Source organism: Haliotis rubra, unplaced genomic scaffold (genome assembly GCF_003918875.1).
Source record: "Haliotis rubra isolate DU_JTF1 unplaced genomic scaffold, ASM391887v1 Scf5, whole genome shotgun sequence".
NCBI lineage: Eukaryota > Metazoa > Mollusca > Gastropoda > Lepetellida > Haliotidae > Haliotis > Haliotis rubra.
In genome coordinates, this window is record NW_025767190.1 from 1520596 (window position 1) to 1545599 (window position 25004).

General features: G+C 40.8%; 1 protein-coding gene across 1 annotated transcript in view; it reads right to left on the bottom strand.

Moving 5' to 3' along the window:
* Positions 1 to 25004, bottom strand: part of LOC124291747 (uncharacterized protein DDB_G0283697-like) — a 130384-nt gene that overhangs the window by 9280 nt on the left and 96100 nt on the right. The window contains 1 exon segment of the mRNA XM_046728820.1: positions 5832 to 6007. Within this exon segment, the coding sequence (XP_046584776.1) occupies positions 5832 to 6007 (176 nt within the window).

Here is a 25004-nt window from a genome sequence, read left to right on the forward strand (position 1 = left end):
CCCTGTGCGATCCACACTTGTTCCCCCGTGTGTTACACCCTTGTTCTCCCGCACGATCCACCCTCGTTCCCCCGTGTGATACACCCTTGTTCCCCCATGTGATACACCCTTGTTCCCCCGTGCGATACACCCTTGTTCCCCCGTGTGATACGCCCTTGTTCCCCTGCGATACACCCTTGTTCCCCCGTGTGATACACCCTTGTTCCCCCGAACGATCCATCCTTGTTCCCCCGTGTGATACACCCTTGTTCCGCCAAGACGATCCACCCTTGTTCCCCCCGTGTGATACATCCTTGTTCCCCATGCGATACACCCTTGTTCCCCGTCGCGATACACCATTGTTCCCCATACGATACACCCTTTGTTCCCCGTGTGATACACCCTTGTCCCCAGTGCGATACACCCTTGTTCCCCTGCGATACACACTTGTTCCCCGTGTGTTACACCCTTGTTCCCCAAGACGATCCACCCTCGTTCCCCCGTGTGATACACCCTTGTTCCCCCGTGTGATACACCCTTGTCCCCCAGTGCGATACACCCTTGTTCCCCTGTGCGATCCACACTTGTTCCGCCGCACGATCCACCCTTGTTCCCCCATGCGATACACCCTTGTTCCCCTGTGTGATCCACACTTGTTCCGCCGCACGATCCACCCTTGTTCCGCCATGCGATACACCCTTGTTCCCCTGTGTGATCCACACTTGTTCCGCCGCACGATCCACCCTTGTTCCCCTGTGCGATACACCATTGTTCCCCCGCACGATACACCCTTGTTCCCCCGTGTGATACACCCTTGTTCCCCCGCATGATACACCCTTGTTCCCCCGTGTGTTACACCATTGTTCCCCCGCATGATACACCCTTGTTCCCCGCATGATACACCCTTGTTCCCCGTGTGATACACCCTTGTTCCCCGTCACGATACACCCTTGTTCCCCTGTGCGATCCACCCTTGTTCCCCGTGTGATACACCCTTGTTCCCCTGTGCGATACACCATTGTTCCCCTGTGCGATACACCCTTGTTCCCCCGCACGATACACCCTTGTTCCCCGTGATACACCCTTGTTCCCCTGTGCGATCCACACTTGTTCCGCCGCACGATCCACCCTTGTTCCCCCGTGTGATACACCCTTGTTCCCCTGTGCGAAACACCATTGTTCCCCTGTGCGATACACCATTGTTTCCCCCGCACGATACACCCTTTGTTCCCCCGTGTGATACACCCTTGTTCCACCGTGCGCGCGATCTACCCTTGTTCCCCCGTGTGATACATCCTTGTTCCCCCATGCGATACACCCTTGTTCCCCGTGCGATACACCCTTGTTCCCCCGTGTGATACACCCTTGTCCCCCAGTGCGATACACCCTTGTTCCCCTGTGCGATCCACACTTGTTCCGCCGCACGATCCACTCTTGTTCCCCCATGCGATACACCCTTGTTCCCCTGTGTGATCCACACTTGTTCCGCCGCACGATCCACCCTTGTTCCCCCGTGTGATACACCCTTGTTCCCCTGTGCGATACACCATTGTTCCCCTGTGCGATACACCATTGTTCCCCTGCACGATACACCCTTGTTCCCCCGTGTGATACACCCTTGTTCCCCCGCATGATACACCCTTGTTCCCCCGTGTGATACACCATTGTTCCCCCGCATGATACACCCTTGTTCCCCCGCATGATACACCCTTGTTCCCCGTGTGATACACCCTTGTTCCCCCGTGCGATACACCCTTGTTCCCCTGTGCGATCCACCCTTGTTCCCCCGTGTGATACACCCTTGTTCCCCTGTGCGATACACCATTGTTCCCCTGTGCGATACACCATTGTTCCCCCGCACGATACACCCTTGTTGCCCCGTGATACACCCTTGTTCCCCTGTGCGATCCACACTTGTTCCGCCGCACGATCCACACTTGTTCCCCCGTGTGATACACCCTTGTTCCCCTGTGCGAAACACCATTGTTCCCCGTGCGATACACCATTGTTTCCCCCGCACGATACACCCTTTGTTCCCCCGTGTGATACACCCTTGTTCCACCGTGCGATACACCCTTGTTCCCCCGTGCGATCCACCCTTGTTCCCCCGTGTGATACACCCTTGTTCCCCTGTGCGATACACCATTGTTCCCCTGTGCGATACACCATTGTTCCCCGCATGATACACCCTTGTTCCCCCGTGTGATACACCCTTGTTCCCCCGTGCGATACACCCTTGTTCCCTGTGCGATCCACCCTTGTTCCCCGTGTGATACCCTCTTGTTCCCCTGTGCGATACACCATTGTTCCCCTGTGCGATACACCATTGTTCCCCCTGCGATACACCCTTGTTCCCCGTGTGATACACCCTTGTTCCCCGTCGCGATACACCCTTGTTCCCCTGTGCGATCCACACTTGTTCCGCCGCACGATCCACCCTTGTTCCCCCGTGTGATACACCCTTGTTCCCCTGTGCGATACACCATTGTTCCCCTGTGCGATCCACACTTGTTCCCCCGTGTGTTACACCCTTGTTCCCCAGCACGATCCACCCTCGTTCCCCCGCACGATACACCCTTGTTCCCCCATGTGATACACCCTTGTTCCCCCATGCGATACACCCTTGTTCCCCCATGTGATACACCCTTGTTCCCCTGTGCGATACACCCTTGTTCCCCCGTGTGATACACCCTTGTTCCCCCGAACGATCCATCCTTGTTCCCCCGTGCGATACACCCTTGTTCCGCCGCACGATCCACCCTTGTTCCCCCGTGTGATACATCCTTGTTCCCCCATGCGATACACCCTTGTTCCCCGTGCGATACACCATTGTTCCCCCGCACGATACACCCTTGTTCCCCCATGTGATACACCCTTGTCCCGCAGTGCGAAACACCCTTGTTCCCCTGTGCGATCCACACTTGTTCCGCCGCACGATCCACCCTTGTTCCCCCATGCGATACACCCTTGTTCCCCTGTGCGATCCACACTTGTTCCCCCGCACGATACATCCTTGTTCCCCCGTGTTATACACCCTTGTTCCCCCGTGTGATACACCCTTGTTCCCCTGTGCGATACACCATTGTTCCCCTGTGCGATACACCATTGTTCCCCCGCATGATACACCCTTGTTCCCCCGTGTGATACACCCTTGTTCCCCCGTGCGATACACCCTTGTTCCCCCCATGCGATACACCCTTGTTCCCCCGTGCGATACACCATTGTTCCCCTGTGCGATCCACACTTGTTCCGCCGCACGATCCACCCTTGTTCCCTCGTGTGATACACCCTTGTTCCCCTGTGCGATACACCATTGTTCCCCTGTGCGATACACCATTGTTCCCCCGCACGATACACCCTTGTTGCCCCGTGCGATACACCCTTGTTCCCCTGTGCGATCCACACTTGTTCCGCCGCACGATCCACCCTTGTTCCCCCGTGCGATACACCCTTGTTCCCCCGCACGATACACCCTTGTTCCCCCGTGTGATACACCCTTGTTCCTCTGTGCGATACACCATTGTTCCCCCGCACGATACACCCTTGTTCCCCCTTTGTCAAACTGACAGTAATCTAACTCTATGAAGTCCTGAAAATATTCTGAGGTTAACATCCCAATACATTTTGGTGCAGGCTGTGACCCTTGTTGAAATATTATCTTGAATATAACTAGAAATGGTATTAAGATACTGCGAGCATCCCACACGTCCAGAGTTGTGGTAATGGATGGCTAACATTCAGACTCACATGGGACGTCATTATGCAGCACCACACACAGAAGATAACTTTTGTGGCCAAGAACAGTACAACATCGAAGACAAGGTGTCTGGTTCACAGACAAAGGAATTACCAAAGGGGAACACGTCTTTCGTGGTATTCAGTATTTCATGTAAGAGATGAGGTCATTAATAACAGCATGTGCTACACAGACAAGAAATATGGAGAGCAAGTTTTCACTTGGGTTTCTTCATGAATATGGAGATCAAGGAAGAATTATATATAGTCTCTGTAAAATGTCTGTCAAAAAAAATAGGTTAGCGGAAGGAATCATACCAGGCATGGCTTCTATCTTGGAGATGTTATTATCACTGTTAAGGATTAGAATGTGTATTGTATAAATGTGATATACTGGCAGACACACATAAGGCATTACTGATATCTTGCATTCCATTGTTCCTGGCTTCTACAAAATCAGTCCAAATTGATTCTATTTTTGTGATTTAGGTAATGACTGAAAGTTTTGAATGATATTACACAAACTTAATCAATGTAAACATAGTAACATGAGAAGTTTGGTCACAGTTGTACTTCCCTCGAAGAAATCATGATTGGAAATCTGAAACCACTCTACTGAAAGAGGAGAAATGAAATTAATCATATTTTCAGTTGAAACAGCATACCCCAGATAGCATTCGGACGTTGGCACAACGTTGGCAATATTGGCAAAACCATTGCCAACATTGGGCCAACGTCTGAATGCTATTTGGGTCACAGGTATCTTGAATGACTACTGTTCAAACATGTGTACTGGAAGTAATCTTGTGGTATGTAAATGCTCCCTATATATATTTTGTTTAATGTGTATTTGTGTGTGTGAGCCTGCACACGTGTGTATGTGTGTGTCCATGCATGTGCATGTGGGTGTTTGCATGTGTCTAACCTTATGTCTCTCTTATAGTATTTTGGTCACTATGTGTGCGTGTGTACACCTACACATGTGCATGTGTGCATGTATGTGATAGCAAGCATATCACAACACACAGAATTATACCAAAGTGTTGTTAGAGCTACCTGTCCATGTCTTGTCACAATATACACACAAGAAAAAGAAAAAAAGATGTAAATGAGCCAGAACAAGAATTGATTTTTCCCAACATTTTATGTACCAATGTACACCTGGTCTGTAAAGTTTATTGATGACAGCGACAAAGTGGAACAATCTCACAAATCTACTTGGAAAGATATTAACATCCTGAAGTCTTCACAGCTGAGACATTGGTGTTTAAAGCAGTATCTCCGCATCCACAAAAGTTGAGGATATACAGTCTGGTGCACCGTGTGGCTGGACAAGCAGTTTCATTTACACAGATGTCTGTCATACACTGTCAAAGATTCCACAATATTACCTCCGGGAGGAGGACAGGAAGTCATCAGTGGAAGCCGTTTATTGGTTTTGTTTTACTGAAAGGCGCTTAATTCATGTTGGACTTTCCACAAGCATGCTCCTTCAACACGCGAGAGAGCAAAGTCCATTGCATTCACTGATGAGCTTTGTGTTCAGTTGGCTCAGGCCAATTTTTCCATCTTTTCTTGATGAGTTCGCCTTTAGTGGTTGAAAAATACCTTATATCCATCTGAATATATATGAGACTTGTAGTGGGAAATATAACAATTTTTCCAAGTGATTTGCCCCAAACTAACAAACTACTTTGAAAAAGAGTTGGTTTGGGCTTCTTTATTTTATTTATTTTATTAACCAGGGTACGTATCACTGTGATAACGCATACCTATATTCTCATTTTGATTATGTAGGGTACCTGTTTCATAGGCAGCCTCTTAATGGTGTGGAGCACTTGAATCTTTTAATCTGCCCGATACATCAATCCTAACAATAAGATAAAGAATTCTTCTTTAAATCAGGTACCAGACTCCTTTAACCTTACTTGGTGTATTAACTTGCAGAAAAAAAACTTGGGCTTTCCAACAGAAACATGGGTGTATTTCTCTCTTGGATGACATAACTAGCATAGCAGCTCAGTGAGAGGAGCACTTGAATTCTGTAGACAACCATATATATCCACCTTTCCTAAACTGGGCACCTGCGTCTCTTGATGTAATATGGCAATACGAACCTGGAGAAAGAAAAGCTTGGGTTTTCCCACAAGAGATGGGCACCTGTCTCCCTTGAATGGCATAACTAGGAGCTCAAGGGAGATGTAACCATCAGTGGCGTACACTCGGCCTTCCAGTCCATGGCTCAATATGGCACACCCAAAACAGTCTGCGTTCGAGTGATCATAGGCTGCAGCTGAAAAGAGAATCAGTCAAATGGTTAACTGGAACCATTTACAGGTCTGAGTCAGAATTCAGGGCAAGTGTGGGCAAGTGTAAATTGATCTTTGACATAAAAGTCACTTGCAAATTGATGATCATAAAATTTCCTTGGCCCCAGTCTAACTAGCCATGGGGTACAATGTCATTAAACGCCGTCTGTGTAGTCTTGATGCTGCATGAGTGACATTAAATGTGCATATCCTGAACATACTGAAAGGTGCAGGCCATTGTCAGATCACATAAAAATAAATAAACTGTAAGTAATCCTGTGGCATTTGATGGCTCACAAGCAATTATTTCTGAATTCGTTTCCATAAACTGAAAACATTTAGGCCACACCTACCAACAGACTCCTGATTGGTATATTAAAGAATGGGTGGAACTTGTGTTGCATAATTTTACAGAACAACTGAACTTATTTCATTCTGTTTTCCACAGTGTTGTAATTATTTAAATATGAAACCTGTTAAATTATTATTGTTCACATATTTCTAAATAAGAATTGACTTCAATATGTTTTTTTGATTTACAAAGTTGTAATGAAGTCAGTTCTAAAATGAATGCTCTGAGTGAAGAACTAAATCTCTCTGAAACATTTTGATTTGTTCATTCCATTTGTTTAATGAAAAGCACAGAATTTGGGCAAAGATGAACTTTCCAACCTGTAAACACTACAGTGCACTGACATAGTGGAACTGTAACTTCAAACCCTGCATTACGGTAGATGTACTTCAACCATGTGGGTATTAACGGCATAAGAACAGGGCAACACAACACTGAATCCAGATGTTGAGCACACTAGTGAGTGAGTGAGTGAGTATGGTTTTATGCCGCTTTTAGCAATATTCCAGCAATATCACGGCGGGGGACACCAGAAATGGGCTTCACACATTGTACCCATGTGGGGAATCGAACCCGGGTCTTCGGCATGACGAGCAAACACTTTAACCACTAGGCTACCCCACCGCCCCGTTGAGCACACTAGCCCGCTTAAGTACTCAAATATGTTTAAAAACACAACCTCAATTCAAGTACCCAATTTCATCAATAATATGCCACATAATCAACATTTTGTGATTTAGCATCAGCGAAGTCAAATGAAGACATTGTTATTTTTCTTCAAGGTCTGCCACACATGCATTACAAAACCGATTAGTTGAGTTATCTTCCCTGATTTAGTACTTGAGTCTAAGTGTAGAGCTTTCACCAAAGCTGAAAATGTATAAGCCCTGCATCACTGCAGCCTCTCCTATCCCATCAAAGGCTAGCATGTCGTGATAAACTGAAATGCTGTCAAAGTAATGTTTAACCAACTAGCTATAATTCACTGACTCACTCAAGTCAATCTAAACCTAAACTGTATGCAAGAACCTGTCAGAGTCCACATATGTTATAATTGGGATTACACTTTCTTAGTAAAGTACAAATTCTAGTACTTTTTGGGTTGAGTCCTATCTGGGATTCGAACCCACAGGCACCAAATCCCCAGCACACAAAGTCAGCCGCCTAACCCTCTCAGCCACCACGACTTCCACGACACTCCTGTCAGATTCATCTAAATATATGTTATATAAGAGTAAGTCATACTCAACTAACTCCACATTGTCATTGTCATAGTTCCAAGAACTGGACATTATTGATTCAGATGTTCACAGTATTTGGCCAACACAACTGATATTTTCTCACAATAGTTAAGTGTCTTACTAGCCACCTACCATATTGACAACTGTCTTATGACATGACAGCATTGCTCAAAGCTGACGTGATGAAAAGGATCCAATCAGGAGTAGTACGTGGGAAAGGGATAAGTTTTAAGCTAAGACTTGAACACAGGAAGAGCATAAGAGGTCATGAGTTCAGCTAGGAGAGATTTCTACTGTGAATGACAACAGAATGCACAAGATGTTTGTCCAAAGGTCCAAAGAATGACACTTGCAATGGAGAGATTAATTTTCTGTAATAAGTAGTCTTGATGGACAGTACTTTTCCAGTACCTCCAGTCAGTAGGTCGGGAATCATGACGAGGAATACTTACTGACAACACAGATAAATCGTTTCAAACAAAAAGCACAATGACTAGACTGCATCCCAAGAACATATGAGACCAAATAGTGAGTGAATGAGTTAGGCTAAACACAGCTTTGAACAGTATTCCAGTTATATTCAGGTTCGGTGGGTTAGCCTAGTGGTTAAAGCGTTCACTTGTCAGGCCGAAAACCCAGGTTCGATTCCCCACATGGGTACAATGTGTGAAGCCCATTTTTGATGTCCCTTGCCGTGATGTTGCTGGAATATTGCTGAAAGCAGCGTAAAACCATACTCACTCACTATATGACAGTGTGTCAGCCTGATACAGAAGAAAAGGTTTGAGACAGGTTTTCTCGTTCTAATTTGATGGAACCCAGAAGCAGAGGTATGGTGCAGACAAACCAAGACACTTTATCGAGGCCAAATGGGAACTGATCCCATTAATATCGACTGCTGTCATACCCGAGCAATGCAACTCCACTTCTCTGGTTCTGTTCTAAATATTTGGCTGAGATACATTTTGGATGACATCAGTTAATATTTGAAACAAGGACAATTTATGCAATTTGGTTCTGAATCAAAATTAACTTCAGGCAAATGATTAAATTAACAAACAGAAAGAGGTGGTCAAAAGTCAAATATGGACATCTTACAGAGATGCCAACCCTAATTTAGCCCAATTAGTATTTTGGCCAAAAACTGATGCAAAAATTAGTAGTTTGAGGCCAAAATTAGTATTAACTTTTCAAAAGAATTTTCATATTGAATATAAAACGTGAATATATAGTCTAAGACCTTGTTATTAACATTGTACTCACCTAAATCAGCAGTAAGTATCCACATATAGCATGATACTGAATATAATGTCATTGAAACTTACTGTGTATGGTACATATGCTATTTGATAATTTAATTTAATGTATTATTTGTTAATATTCGTATATTTTTACTGCCATCATAGTCGAGTATTTTGTGTTGTTTTTTCGTAACGAATATGATAAAATCGTATGGGTTGGCATCTCTGATCTTAGGAACAAGCCATTGTTTTTCCTAGCTTATTTCCAGCAATGTTGCTGATGGCTACGTAATGCTGTTAATGCAATTAGAAGAAACCATGCCAATTGTCTTGTTACAAGAGCAAATGAAACAGCACTTACATTAGATTAGTTCACTGATATCTCTTAATAAATGTATTTTATGATAATGGTAGACATTGGGAGCAACATCCCATACTGCACGTGTAATCAACCAGTCACCCACACGACCACCCAAGTCACAGTCCCGAACAGCCAATTCATGGCTAGTCATTGCATCTTTCAACAATCACATCCTGGATACTCTCCAACCCAGGTTCCTATTTGTTTCTGACTGACATGTCACTGTAGCTGTTGATGCAGTCATGACATGTCATGAGATGTCATGCTGACATGCCATTAACACTATGATTCAGTAAGCGTGACCCTCAGCAACTAATTCCAGCCGTTCCGCCTCTGTACGTAGTTTCATGTATGGTGCCAGGTGCTCACCACAGAAGTAAACTAATACATATTTCCACAATGCCATATCGACTCTTCCCCATTAGCCAATATGAAGAGATTACTGGTACCATCAGCATTGCCAAGCATCACTGCTCCAATGGTTCAAGGTACCATGCTGTGAGGAGCTTGCCTCCATTAATTTGTGCATGGAGTTTTAATGGCCATTAAGGGATGAACACTCAATTCATACCATACACCAAATGCATGATAATGTCTCGAATTATTCACCCAGGGTACATAAAACGTTATCAAAGGGACTGCATCAGTGAGTGTTGCTTAGTGCTACACATGTCAATATTCAATCTGAATCATGGTAAATTATCAGTTGATAATGCTAAAAAAAGATTCCATCTGGGCCTTTGGTGATGGCGAGCTAAAAATCTTGATACTGATTTTAAGAGTCAAGTTAGGACCCTGGCTTATCTATGAGATTGGCTAATCTACGATAATATACAGTATATCAAAATATTTGCACTTAATCGAGGTAATCAATGACAAGAATCTATTCCCAATGTTTAGACAATATCATTATCATTCAACTTGTGTACTTTCAAAAAGGGCTGGTGGGGTAGCCTTGTGGTTAAAGCGTTGGCACATCACGCCGAAGACCCGGGTTTGATTCCCAACATGGGTACAATGTGTGAAGCCCATTTCTGGTGTCCCCTGCCGTGATATTGCTCGAACATTGCTAAAAGTGGCGTAAAACTATGCTCACTCACTCACTTTCAAAAACTCCTGAGACTGAGGATTCCACTTTAACAAAACTTGCAGACTTTCAAAAAAACAACCTCTGACAGCATGTCCTATAACATGAACAACTCTACTTTAACCTCCATTAGCGTCAAAAGGAACACAACAAGGATTAAGGCTTATAATAGCATGTTACTGATGAACAGGTCATCTATAACTGTCCCAGGTGTGTAAATAAAACAGCTTGAGAATGATGAAAATATCGAAAGCGTGCAGGATTTCTTCAGTGGCGATTTACACACCTGCTGTGACTGGTGTATGGGCTGTCATGTCGTCTGTGGCTCGTGATGTATCCATTTTGATCCCACACAATCTCATTACAAGCCTAACTCATCCAGAATAGCTCTGAAGGTCATGTCTAATCCAATACAACTGCATCTCTTTGCCCAAGGAGCTCAATGGGCTCCAAACAAACCAAATTACGATCATCCTCTACTTGGTATTCTCAGACCAGATTTTTCACAAACCAAATAAGGGCATCTTCAATTATTATGTCTGATACATTCAGCACATGTTCTATAAGAATATCTGACTAACAGTGAAGCAGGGTAGGACCAAAATGTCACTGTGATGCTGATCATGAAAACATGCCACAGAATAGGCCAGTGAGGAGATGCACTGTTCATAAATTAAGGGAATAATGTCCAAGTTCCTTGAGGTCTCCTCCCTAAAGTACCTGAATCTAAGAGTCACTGAATCTTTATCTTTTAACATTAAGGTAATGAGTAGGAATGCTTGAATTTATGCTCAATTTCAAACTTGTAGAAAAAACAAGGGATTAAGGATAAGGTCCTGATTAATGGCTTGAAGACAAGGTACTGATTAAGGGCTTGAAGACAAGGTGCTGATTAAGGGCTTAAGCAGAAGGTCCTGATTAGTTAGTGTGGTGGCATGTGGTCCTGTGCACATAGCTCAGGTCACGAATCAGTTGAAGTTAAGCAACGTCGAGCTCGGACAGTCCTTGGATGGGTGACCGTGTTTGGCAGCTTGACTCCTGAGAGTTTCTAGGACTTCAGTCCTGCCCCACAACAAAGCACATGTGATACATGTGGTCTCAGGCAAGTGAGTTTGTTCAAAATTGCCTCTGTTCACCCAGCAGAAAATGGGTACCCGGTTGGATAAAGTCATATGACTATAACCTTCTAGCGCCTAACAGGCAGCTTGGGTTATCAGGGGTAATAAGAATCGGATTCTGATTAAGCGCCGCAAGCAATCACTTGGTGTTTGGAGACTGTGAGCTATAGAAGATGACTTATTATTATTTTTATTAAGGGCTTGAAGACAAGGTGCTAATTAATGGCTTGAAGACAAGGTCCTGATTAAGGACTTGAAGACAAGGTCCTGATTAAGGGTTTAAAGATAAGGTCCTGATGAAGGGCTTAAGCAGAAGGTCCTGATTAAGTTCTAAAAGACAAGGTCCTGATTAATGGCTTGAAGACAAGGTACTGATTAAGGGCTTGAAGACGAGGTGCTGATTAAGGGCTTAAGCAGAAGGTCCTGATTTAGGACTTAAGGATAGGGTCCTGTGTACCTTCAGGTCTAGACTAACAATAGTCTCTGAAATGAACATATTTTACTGAAAAAAGTTCATAGTAAAACAAGAGTCATCAGAAGATGACATATCCCCCCGGCCCCCACATCTTTGAAAGAACAAATCATCTGACAGTTACTTAAAGTCCAGCTTGATTTTAGACTAAGTGCAAATCGTTTCCATGGAAATCATGAAAAAAATAAATGACAAAAATCTGCAAATAGCAAAAGGCACCACTTTGGGATCTGCCTCACATATCTGCCAAGTTTTGCTGAAAGATATTAAGAAGTTTTCGCGTTGTGCTCCGGAAACAAAACCCATCCCTTCCTTTTTGAGACTAAGTTCGAATCATTTCCATGGAAACCGAGAAAATAATAAATCACAAATATCTGCAAATAGCAAAAGGCATCACTTCAATATCTGCCTCACATATCTGCCAAGTTTTGCTGAAAGATATAGAGAGGTTTTGAGTTGTAACTCCGAAGCGAAGCCCACCCCTCACTTTTGGGATTAAGTCCGAATCGTTTCCATGGAAACCAGGAAAAAAATAAAATGCCAAAATCTGCAAATAGCAAAAGGCACAACTTTAGGATCTGTTTGATATATCTATCAAGTTTTGTTGAAAAATATTATATGGTTTTGAGTTGTGCTCCAGAAGCGAAAGCAATCCTTACTTTTTGAGACTAAGTCCAAAATGTTTCCATGGAAACCAAGAAAATAAAAATGCCAAAAATCGACCAAATAGCAAAAGGCACCACTTAAGGTTCTGTTTCATACATCTACCAAGTTTTGTTGAAAAATATTGAAGCGGTTCTTGAGTTATGCTCCGGAAACAAAGCCCACCCCTCACTTTTGGGATTAAGTCCGAATCGTTTCCATGGAAACCGGGAAAAATAAAAATGCCAAAAATCTGCAAATAGCAAAAGGCACAACTTTAGGATCTGTTTGATATATCTATCAAGTTTTGTTGAAAAATATTATATGGTTTTTGAGTTGTGCTCCGGAAACGAAAGCAATCCTTACTTTTTGAGACTAAGTCCAAAATGTTTCCATGGAAACCAAGAAAAATAAAAATGCCAAAAATCTGCAAATAGCAAAAGGCACCACTTAAGGTTCTGTTTGATATATCTACCAAGTCTTGTTGAAAAATATTGAACGGTTCTTGAGTTATGCTCTGGAACGAAGCCCACCCCTCACTTTTGGGACTAAGTCGAATCGTTTCCATGGAAACCGGGAAAATAAAAATGCCAAAAATCTGCAAATAGCAAAGGCACCACTTAAGGTTCTGTTTGATATATCTACCAAGTCTTGTTGAAAAATATTGAGCGGTTCTTGAGTTATGCTCCGGAAGCAGAAGCCCACCCTCACTTTTGGGACTAAGTCCAAATCGTTTCCATGGAAACCAGGAAAATAAAATGCCAAAAATCTGTGAAATGCAAAAGGCACCACTTTAGGATCTGTTTGATATATCTACCAAGTTTTGTTGAAAAATATTGAGCGGTTCTTGAGTTATGCTCCGGAAGCGAAGCCCACCCTTCTTTAAGACTAAGTCCAAAAGCGTTTCCATGGAAACCGAGAAAAATAAAAATGACAATTATCTGTAAATAGCAAAAGGCACCACCTTAGGTTATTTTTGACATATCTACCAATTTTGGTTAAAAAATATCGAACGGTCTTTGAGTTATGGTCCGGAAACAAAATGATTACGGACGGACGGACGGACGGACAGACGGACGAGGCGACGACTTTATCCCACCGCATTATATGCCGGTGGGATAAAAAAAATATTAAATAATGAAAAGGAGCCCTGAGAATTTCTTCATTTTCAGCCTGAAGCTGAGGAAATCTAGACTTGCCACATTTTCTAGACTTGCGTGGGCTTTCTTGGATATATTTACTTCAGGGTCTGTACGACAGACTACTTCCGGTCTTCTCCCTTAAGTATCTGAATCTAGTGACTCCTAAATCTTTAACTTTTAACTTTAAGGTTATTACATGATAAAGAACACTTGACATGCTTAATAAATAACCAATTTAGAAAAAAAGGTTAAAGAGGCATATTAACTCTGCTGCATTGAATGTTAGGGTTATGACAAGGATTGTTTGACTTTCATGTTAAATTACAAAACTACTGAAATATTCAGTAATGATACAGTTCCACTACATCTTGGTCTCATGAGTGAGATGTAAATGCACTTACCATTGTGCAACAACAACACTCTATTTCTTATGTTGTACTAGTATTTCTTGCATTTTATACCAAAGCTAATATTTCGCTTTTGAACTAATGTTCGGATTTATGGTCTACAAGACATCCTGCGTTTCCTGCATGTTTTTACTGCATCGCAAACACATATTTTATCGCAGTCGGAACTGAATTCTGTGACCAGACACACAGAAATACTCGCAGACAATACAACTAATTTCAACCATTCAGATAATGTGATATTGTGCAGCCTCACTTTGAGTCCACCACAACAAATGTCAGGACCTGTTTTCTCACAGTTATGGTAATCACATAACAGTGGTGGCCATTAGTCAGAGACAATAGACAAAACATGGCACAATGTGACCATTGTTATCCACTGAAGGTAGCGCAATGGATTGAAGCACCATTACAATCAGACAATAGGAAATGGCGGCTATGTTAGTAATCCATTGTCTCTTCGTCCCTCCATGTTGCCTAAATCTTCGGAGAAAGTCAGCAGCTCATGAATGATTCAACAGACCACAGACGATGTATTTTAATGGTATAACATAAAGCTGACAGCTTAAGTATAGCCTGGGATGCGACAGAAATGGGAAAGGTTTTCCAGCATGTCCTTTTGATTCTTGACAGTGAGTGAGTACAATATGTTTTATGCCCTACAAGGGTTTCACATGGGTTAACGTTTCTGGATGGCCCAAAAGGTCCTAAAGACATTTTTTGACGTTTGATAATGGCCCCCGAAGAATGTACAGTAAAAATCTGATAAAGCCATGAAATAATTTTTAACAAAACTACTGGTCACACATTTTCAGGGAAAGATCACGCCAATCTTACTGGCAGATCTGGAACTTGTGCAAGTTGCGTTCAGTCCTCTTTAAGACATCTGACATGTCATCCAGTGACAGATAGACAGACAGACAGGCAAAAGTATATTTACGTCTCACTTCTGTACATACAAATGATATTTACAAACATTCAAAAGAGTAAAATGTACAGAACCATTAAAAAGAGAATTATGAGAGACAAAAATCATTATAAAACCCTATTTTGGGGGGGGCCAACATAACATCTGACATGCCATCATCCAGCGACTCATCCACTCACTCTCATGTTTGGTGTAATACAAAGGATAAACTAGAAGGTTCTCTAATGTAGCATTTTAACCCTCTGATTTTCTTACTTTCAACATTCATGCATTCATTCGTGCTCAGTGAATGAACACATGATGCTGTATCCATCTATCAGTGGCAAGGACTAGAGACCCAACAAAAAACATACTTAGTAATTCTCTGACAAATTCTACAATCTATTAAAATGTAATCTACACTTTAGAACTAAATATATCTAATCAAATATAATGAATAGGATAACTTATATAAATACAAGAAACTCTCGTGTACAAGAAATGTTTCCAAAATAATAAAAAAATGTCTGCATTTATTGCAATTGTACAGTGCACCACTCATGAAGAATCGGTCTTCAGTAACCCACGCTTGTTATAAGAGTCGACTAACAGGATCAGGTGGTCAGGCTCGCTGACTTGGTTGATACAGTCGTGGGTTCGTCACTTTCAATATGGCGGACGTTTGTTTACATTTTATGCGTTTCACCAAAGACGCGTTTTCTCAAGAAAAAATACCTTAATATTTAGTCAGATGACCCTTCATTCTGATTACTTCTCGAATTCTATCCGGAAGGGTGTGGTACAATCCATGAACTGTCTCAATATCAATGCTTTGCCAGAGACGTAGTATTTCACTGAAAAGTTCATCGCGGTTTGAAATTCTGTGAGCGATGGGTTGGAGGTCTCGCTTTATCATGAGCCAGATATTTTCAATTATGTTGATATCCGGAGATGGTGCTGGCCAATCTGTGGTTTTTACATCGTTATCCTACATGTAGGTAGTTACCAAGCTGGCTCAATGTACCGGGACATTGTCATCCTGGAAGACATAGCTAGTTTCCCTGTGGAAAATGCCTAGCAATAACCAGCCACAAGTTGTCATCTATTATATCCATGCACTTCTGAGCATTAATGTTTCCTTACACAGCAACTAGGGTGCCCATACCACGAATACACATACAACCCCATATCATTAAAGACAGACGTCGTTTAGAGGGTGGGTAAATGAGGTGGGGTCTGTCGAGTTCACTGTCCCAATCACTATATGGCTTTCATCAGAAAAGATTAATGTATTCCATTTTTCATTTACAGTCCAATGCTTTCTCTCCCTGCACTACTGAAGACCTTTCTTCTTATTCACCTCGCGAACGACCATCTTCTTTTTTGCAACGCGTCTTTTAAATCCCAGTTGGGCTAATTTCCTCCAAATTGTTTTTTTACAGAATGTCTTTTTCTTACATTCATTGAATTTTACAGTAATATCTTGTAAAGAGTACTTTCTGTTACCTTTCACCAAGTGCGAAAGTGCAGAATTTTCACGGCCCCCAAACAGTTTCCTCCGCCCACTTCGATGGCGATTTTCAACAGAACTGGTGGCACGAAACTTTTTCAAAATACTGTTGACTGTTGTCCTGGGAATATTCAGTGTCCTTGCTAACTCAGATATATTTCCCACTTCATTAGATGCTTGAATTATCGTTTCTTTGACGGAGTCGCTCAGTTCCGCACTTTTTCGCCCCATCGTGAAAATGACCGATATCGGCAGATGTAAACAGAAGCAGATGACAAAATGACAGCAGTCACGTGACCGTCACGTGCCCGGTCAGCTTCCTGCAACATCTGACATTGACTGGTTGCCAACTTAGCGAGCACGCCACTGTAATATCACCCTCGATTTTCGTGATGAGCGTAAGTTTTTGTCAACTGATGAATACTTATGCCCCACGACTGTACATGTCATCATATCCCAATTGCATAGATCGATGCTCATGCTGTTGATCGCTTGATTGTCTGGTCCAGACTTGATTATTTACAGACCGCCACCACATAGCTGGAATATTGCTGAGAGGGGCGTTAAACAACAAACCAACAAGTTCAGTAGACCATTATGACTAAATGTAAAATGTAAGCACCTGTGTGTTAGTTCTTAGAATAGTCACTGAATTAATATATGCTCTTGTACCAGGCGGGGCGGTGGGGTAGCCTAGTGGTTAAAGCGTTGGCTCGTCACGCTGAAGACCTGGGTTCGAATCCCCTCATGGGTACATTGTGTGAAGCCCATTTCTGGTGTCCCCCGCCGTGATGTTGCTGGAATATTGCTAAAAGCGGCGTAAAACTAAACTCAGTCAGTCAGTCAGTCTTGTACCAGGCTCTTATTTGGGACTCAAGAATTTTATTTAATTGTTAATCATAATTTGATAGCCCTGATTTATTTTTCATAACAAGCCATAACTTCTCTTCATACATACATGCATCATCTTGTTTCAGTGCTTGACAAAGTATCACAGTTCACCAAATCATTGCCTGGAACAAGCTCAGCCTGACAAACAGGTTGAAGGAATTGATGCAAGAACGTTTGTAAAATGAAGGAACAATGGCACTTTTTCATGTTTCAATATTGTACTCTGTGCCTCAGACCTCAAGTCACTAAACAGAGATTCTGGAACCTTTAATGGAATTGCTGCTGTGACATTATAGGCGTAACAAAATAACAGAAAAATAATACAAGTAGGAACACACATATTTGGAAAATTAGTTTCAGCAATTGTCTTAGAGCATAACAATGTTTGCTTCCTGCTGGTCAAATAGTTCATGGCAATTGTTCCGCTGTTAGTTTTATGTAACAATGTAACTATAAAGCATTAAATTGTAAACATCAATGTTTAGATGTTAGCAAATAGACAAATCATCACAGAGGTCTCAAGAAAATCAAATCATCTTCAGTTCGTCTCCGAGAACATCTTAAAATGCAGATTACATTTGGTGAAAAGTACATCATCAGGCAGGCATTATTGATAAAGAATTTGTGTATGATAGATTTCCTAATTTACATCTAGACATCTTTTCAATTAAACTAAATATATTTGCTTGTGTTCTTCAAACATTAATGTATGTATTTTCAAATTGCTAACTGACATGTTTACAGTTAATACCTTTATATTATATAGCTTATGGCATGGCAAAACATAATAATGTTTTTCAACTTGATATTTTTTCCATGCATATCATAAATATCACCTTAACATATATTCAATATATGGTATTCCATTTATACTTTTCTATTTTTTTCATTCTATTGACATAGGTTGTGCAAATTACTGTCTGTGAAGTGTGTGTGATATTAATAAGTGACACTTATAGTTTAGCACTGTTAACTTGAACAGCAATTCTTTAGTCATCACAGTATTTCATAACATATTTGAACAATTAATAATGTTTGAATTCAATACATTATATTTTTCATGAGTAAGTGAGTGAGTAAGTGAGTGAGTGAGTGAGTTTGGTTTTCACACATTGTACCCATGTGGAGAATCGAACCCGGGCATTCAGCGTGACAAGCGAATGCTTTAACCACTAGGCTACCCCTATTTTTCATGCATGACATATGCAGGTGGGAGAACAAAGTTTTCAAAGTTATTCTCTGTGAGTAAAACAGTTCAGGTAATTTCCCATCCCAATGCAGGATTTTCAGCATGGCGAGGAAATACATGAGAGACTTCAGAAACAGTCCTTCCCCTGGTGGGAAACTGACATCAATCCTGATCACAAATTTAGTTAAAGGAGAATTTTCAATATCATGCTATATAATAATGGGATTCTTGAAAAAAAGACAGTGAGACATAATAGTATTCTCACTGACTGGCTAAAGTGTTAGGGAAATAAATCATCGCTATGAATGTTGATAAACAGTTTCCGAGATCCGGCAATTTGCATTTATAAGTTGTTTAGCAACATGACTGCATCAACATTCAGATGGACACCCTATTTTGAACTTTAATAATTATTATTTTTGATTTTGTGATTATTGTAGATATTCCAGTAAAAGATCATGATTTAAACATAATCTTTTATAACTGACCGAGGTTTCATTGCAACAGGACTGTAAATGTCATCATACATATAGTAGTTAAGATAAAGTCTTAATATCGCTTATATTAATACCTGGCCATTACTTTGACATCAAGTACCATGCACTGTCAGTTAATATCTGTAGAAGTGGAGAAAAATACCACCAATATACACATGACCATTGGAACTTTAGCACTTATCATTATTGCACTATCTCTTTGTTAAGACAATTTACAAAAAATGACCCCAAACCTTTGGACTGGATAATATAGATCACACCTACTGAATACATTTGGATTTGACAGCTTTACATGGGTGTTTAAGGCAAAACAGTCATGTAAAATATGTGAATGGATGTTAATATAGATATAAAGATGGTGTATGGATGTAAAAACCATATTCAACATATTTAGGCTATACCAACTAGCAACATATGACCCTTTTGCTTAGACCATCAGACACAATGAACACTTAAAATATTTGGCATTAATAAATCTGATGAATCCTGGCAGTATCACTTCACCAATGAGACGGCTGGCTATGTGATTGTGATCAAGTCTGCAAGCATGTAAGACTGTAAGCTGAACCATCCCCCAGCAATCAATACTGTATTCAAGCAATGCAATATTCTGCCTGTGTAATACAGCCAATATTCCGCCTGTGTAATACAGCCAATATTTTACCCATCACATATGACCAATATTCATGTATTCAATGGATCTTGAGGCACAATCTATCCATATATACTGCAATACTGTTGTAATGCATCTCACAGCAGAGCGTATATGGCTAGAGAATAAAGAACAGAAAATGTTCAACTGATACTGTTGCTAACCTTTCAAAAACAGATCATCAAATTGTCCGCAATAAGCATTTCAAGCTTGAAACTAAATACCTACAATTTTTAATTCCCAGTTGTTCTGACCTATAGGGGTGTAACTGTACACCACGGTATGGTACATATTGCGGTACAAGGCCTTCGGTTCAGTATATGAGATATGATCATAAAGCAGAAAATTGACAACAAGAGACAAACCTTATATTGTTTAATAACATTGATAAAAAAATAACTTTAATCTTTATCATTTTGAATGAACAAAACTGTCATTTTATGATGGTACAAAAACTGAAAATACCAAAATTTTGGATTGCATTACGGTATACCGAACTGAAGGCAAATACCGCAAAATAATAATAATGATAATAATAATGAATTACCTGATCATTATGGTCATATTCAAACTTAAATTCTAAATGATTCAATGCAGTTTAAAAGTTGTACTAGCACATAAGTTTAATTGAGCATATATTACAGACTGTGTATAAAATCAATCAGATTTTACAATTTTGAACAAAAATGGACACATCATAAACCTACAAGAATGTGACGATGATAACGCAAAAGTTACAACCTAATCAATATACGTCCCAGACCACTCCCCCTTCCAAACAAGACCTGGTCCGAGAAGACCATCTGTTTTCTGATAAATCTTGGGAAAAGACAATGTGTTTGTTTCTGAGGTGTTCTCATAAACATGTCAAAGCCTTTGAGGTTTTGAGGCCATGTTTGATTTCTGTAGAAAATATTGGTTCCACTCAATAGCACCACATTGAGAGAGGCTCATAGCCAATGGACTGAAACAAAGGGAGTAGATAAGTAACCCATTATCCAATGTTAAATTATGTCCAGAATGACAAGATAACAGCTGGACATCTGGTTGGTATTAATGTAATTATACAATGACTGCTGCCATGGAATAATGAGCCATTCCTGATATGATGGCACTGGAAGTTCATGTTATTGACACAAAACTCATGATTCTTCATGGAGGACCAGTGGATACATCCTTCATGCCTAGAAATCTCACAGACAACCAATAAGGGACCCATGAATACACCTTCTACCCTAGAAATCTCAAAGACCCTCAGTGGTGTAAAACGTTTGCTATTATTGCTAATATTACTAGCCAGCTGAGATGTGATAATATAACATCTTATTGTTAACAAACAGCCTTACTGGGTCATCTTGAAAAAGATATCTCCTTACAATTACTGCCACGAAGGTTTCCCAAATAATAATCCCTTGGACAACCTCTTAAGTCTGTGATACAATAAATTAAGAGGGATCATCTGGAAATCCAGCCTGCCGCCATGTTTGATCCCACATTAACCCATAATGCATCACTATGGCGGCCATGTCCAGACAAGCCCATTACTTCCTGTCCATAGCATATTTCCGTTTTATTTTTTGATAACACTAAGGCCAACATTATGTTATTAGCTCCACAGACAGAATGTCTTCAGCATACACAATCACTTGAAGTGCCAATAGTAAGACATCAGGATAAACTGGACGATACAAGATCGTCAAAACATCCCCTGAAGGTGTGTGTGTCTGTGCATCCATGCTGTGGAGGAGATACGATATTGTTTGGGCAGAACACGCAGGGAATGGAAGCCCAGTTTATCTATGTCCCACAATCTGATCTGTAGAGTTGCATCCCTTGTTCACACCCGAAACCTGTAATTGTGGGTTTGAATCCTGATTATGATTCAGCAACATTCAGCAATTAGTCTTCTCAGCAACATAGCCATGCTCGAGGGTTCACTAAAGACGTAAACTTCTGAGCCCTGAATCACTGTGCGCTGTCCTCCCACATTCAGCTGACATGCCGTGGTATAACTGGAACACTGTTCAAAGTGGCATTAAACCAAAATCATTCACTCACTCACAAACACGGAACATGCAGTTTGCTTCTGTGAAAGTAGGAGCCAAACAATCTTTCAAAAACACAAACATCTTCTTCAGAACATCCAACAATGAACAATGTATATCCAGTGGTACACCTGAGGACTAATTACTCTTTTCTGTTCCTGGAACAAACATTCAGAAACATAGAAGCATGTCCCATCCCCAAGATAATCACATGCTCATTTCCTTGTCTATAGCAACAATAATATTATTTCTAAGATGCTTCGTTAAAAGATCAAAGGTGCCGACATTACTTTATCAGATGCAAGTGTCCTCATACTTTAACTATAATAGCTCAGGGCGAAAGTGTACTTTATTATATAATACATGGGGTAGAGAAAACTGTATTTCTTAAACACAAAACAGTACAAATTCTTCATAACCAAACAAATAGAGTCGTCACATATTGCTGACGTCAGCAAACTCTTCAGATTTCCTGATGACATTATTTCCCTCGTTACTGTTGCCGCCCATCAGAAACATCTCTAAGGAAATGATGAATAGCTAAGCTTCAGAGTCCTCAACATGGTTTTACGTAAATGCAAAATCACTTCACACATTAATGTCACCATCTTAAAACACCCTGCTTGTCCAGCATTAGTTCAGCTCCCCTGCATGTACAAGAGGGCTGTTAGTGTAATTATGGGCGGCCATATCCAGCCAGGATAATTACGACAAACCTACCATATAGCAACAGCTGCCTACTGGAAATAACATCTTCATGTTACGTTTGCTACTCTTTGAAGTTAGCAAACAATACAAACAACATCAGGACAAATTCTCATAACAATTCTTAGCTGACTGACAGAGCAATTTTGGCTGATGAAGGATCAATGTCCTTGCTTTGAAGCTAATGCTGTAACAACAAGAACAAATGCAATCATGTCAGTCAAATAGTCTCACGCTGAGCTGGTTTTCCAGAAGGTCTTCAGGCAGCAGTTTGGATTCCTTATATTCAATTAACTTTTTCGTGAAAACCATTCAAAGATAAATCAAAAGAAAACGATAATTTGATACTACAAGGCATTGTATTTTCATATTTTGTTCTGTTGTGGATACTTCACAGGGCAATAAATGTTTCTCTTAGTTTATTGTATTTTTCTTCCAAACATATCTTATTGACCATGAAAGTAACTCTATCAAGTACTCTGAATTTTTGCAGCGGAGGCCGTTTATTCCATTAGATGGAAAAATCACTTGTGCCACCATGTGGTTCTGGTCATTTGCCAAAACAACAACTCACAGAAGTCGAAGTGCTAATCATTTCACGGTCACATATTCATTTTCTATGGTTTCAAACAACATTTTTTTATTGTTTGACTGAAGATGATTCTCCTGAGAGAATGTATAAGTTCAGATGACAAAAATTAGACCAGTTTGACAAACACCAGTCATTTATCATGGGACCCTCTATTATCGCGGTAGTTAATCCTGTTGCCATCGGGATTATGAACGGCTACTGACATTTAGCATTTTATATATATTTTCAGTTGACTGATGTTTAATCTTCATTTCTGTGACAAATAATGTGATACATAGTCGCAACTCGTTTAATACCATTGCGGCAATTCCGATTGTCTCGTTTGACTCGGAAATTGAAGCAACTCTCTATTATCGCGGTATTGCTATTTTCTTACTTTGGCACGCGGTACAAGCAGATGACACTGTGAAACGTTTACTAAGACAAGTAACGAATCTAAATAGTTTGATCATTAAAAAATATTTAGGAATTTCAGTCACATTAGTAATATCATCATGCTTTTAACCAAAACATCAGAAACTTCTATTCATTTGGATACAAGCTAACAATAACGTTACAAAATATTGTTTTTCCGGCTTAAAACGTACCATACAAGTTGCTGCCGTGTGCAGAGTGAAGTTGCATAAATATGTCACTTCCTGTTATATTTTTAGCATGGAAAATACGCAAATGACCTTATAGTTGTCGCAGGATTGCTTTTGATGAAGTAAGTTTTGATTCATGCTAGATGTAATGGCAGTAGGGGTCATGCTAGTTTCAAAATGTTTTTAGAACTTACTGAAAAGATGAATGCTTTAATATTTCTCCAATTACACATAACATTCAAATGAAATAGATGACTTTTTCAAGAGCGATGAATATAGTTTACATAATTTGCACATGTAAACAGCCGATGCGGGGCGTGGTGTTTCTGCTTTCCCGATGTTTTCGCGTGCCGCGATAATAGAGAGCCCGTGATAATAGAGAGTCCCAGTATACACAATTTTTCACTGTTTAGCATCATGGTGGAAGCAGCATGGTGAAATAAATACCTACAAATGATTAACATATAGGGAAGATCTTTATTTGTCATTAGTGTCACACCTGTAATCGTGATCTCAGGTGAATACTGGTTCAGTGTCACATTCATGACTATTGCACACACTATATATAGTGAAAAGCATGCACCGTCTTGTCTGTCTGTCCGTCCGTCCATTTCTGTCTTCTAGTTGTTCAAACTAATGCTGGTTGCTATGTCCAACAGTCTTTCTTAGGTCCTTCTTTCCACACTATATTTGTGGGGCACTGGGCAAAGTAACAACATGTACCATCTATTAATGTCTCTAGCATTACGTGGCCAGGGATTGAACCACTAGCTTTCCTTTCTCTAGGCATACTCTTACACCATGTGATGATGTAACCAGACAAAAACAAGCCACAGATACAAAAATGTCATCTATCTTTATAGTCAAGATCATATTGTAGTAGGTAAAAATTCATGGCATGTAATCTTGAGGTAAGGTGAGTTTTTGTTAAAATATGTCATATTTCACAAGTCACAAAGACGTAAAGCTTAAAATCATGATTCTCGCTGTCAGTCATGTTTTCTTGATTGAATTGCATCTTCTAGAAAGTGTCACTCTTTTCATTGCAGAGATTGGCCAGAATACATGATTCTGCTGAATGCTCTTTTGATGTTTGCTTGAGAACTAACATTATTTAGTGCACAACTGTAAGATAGCTACTCAGGCATTGACCCTAAATAAATGAACCCAGTCATGGCAGCAAAATGCAAAGTCTTCATTAAGGCTGGATGGTCAAAGATTTATCTCCCCTTCCCACACAGCCATGACTAATGCTTGGCTTCCAGATGGTAGTTGTATGGTAAATGGTACCTGTAAGTTTGTGTTAAGAAGCAGTAAAACACAGGAGCTGAAGAGATAATTGAAAT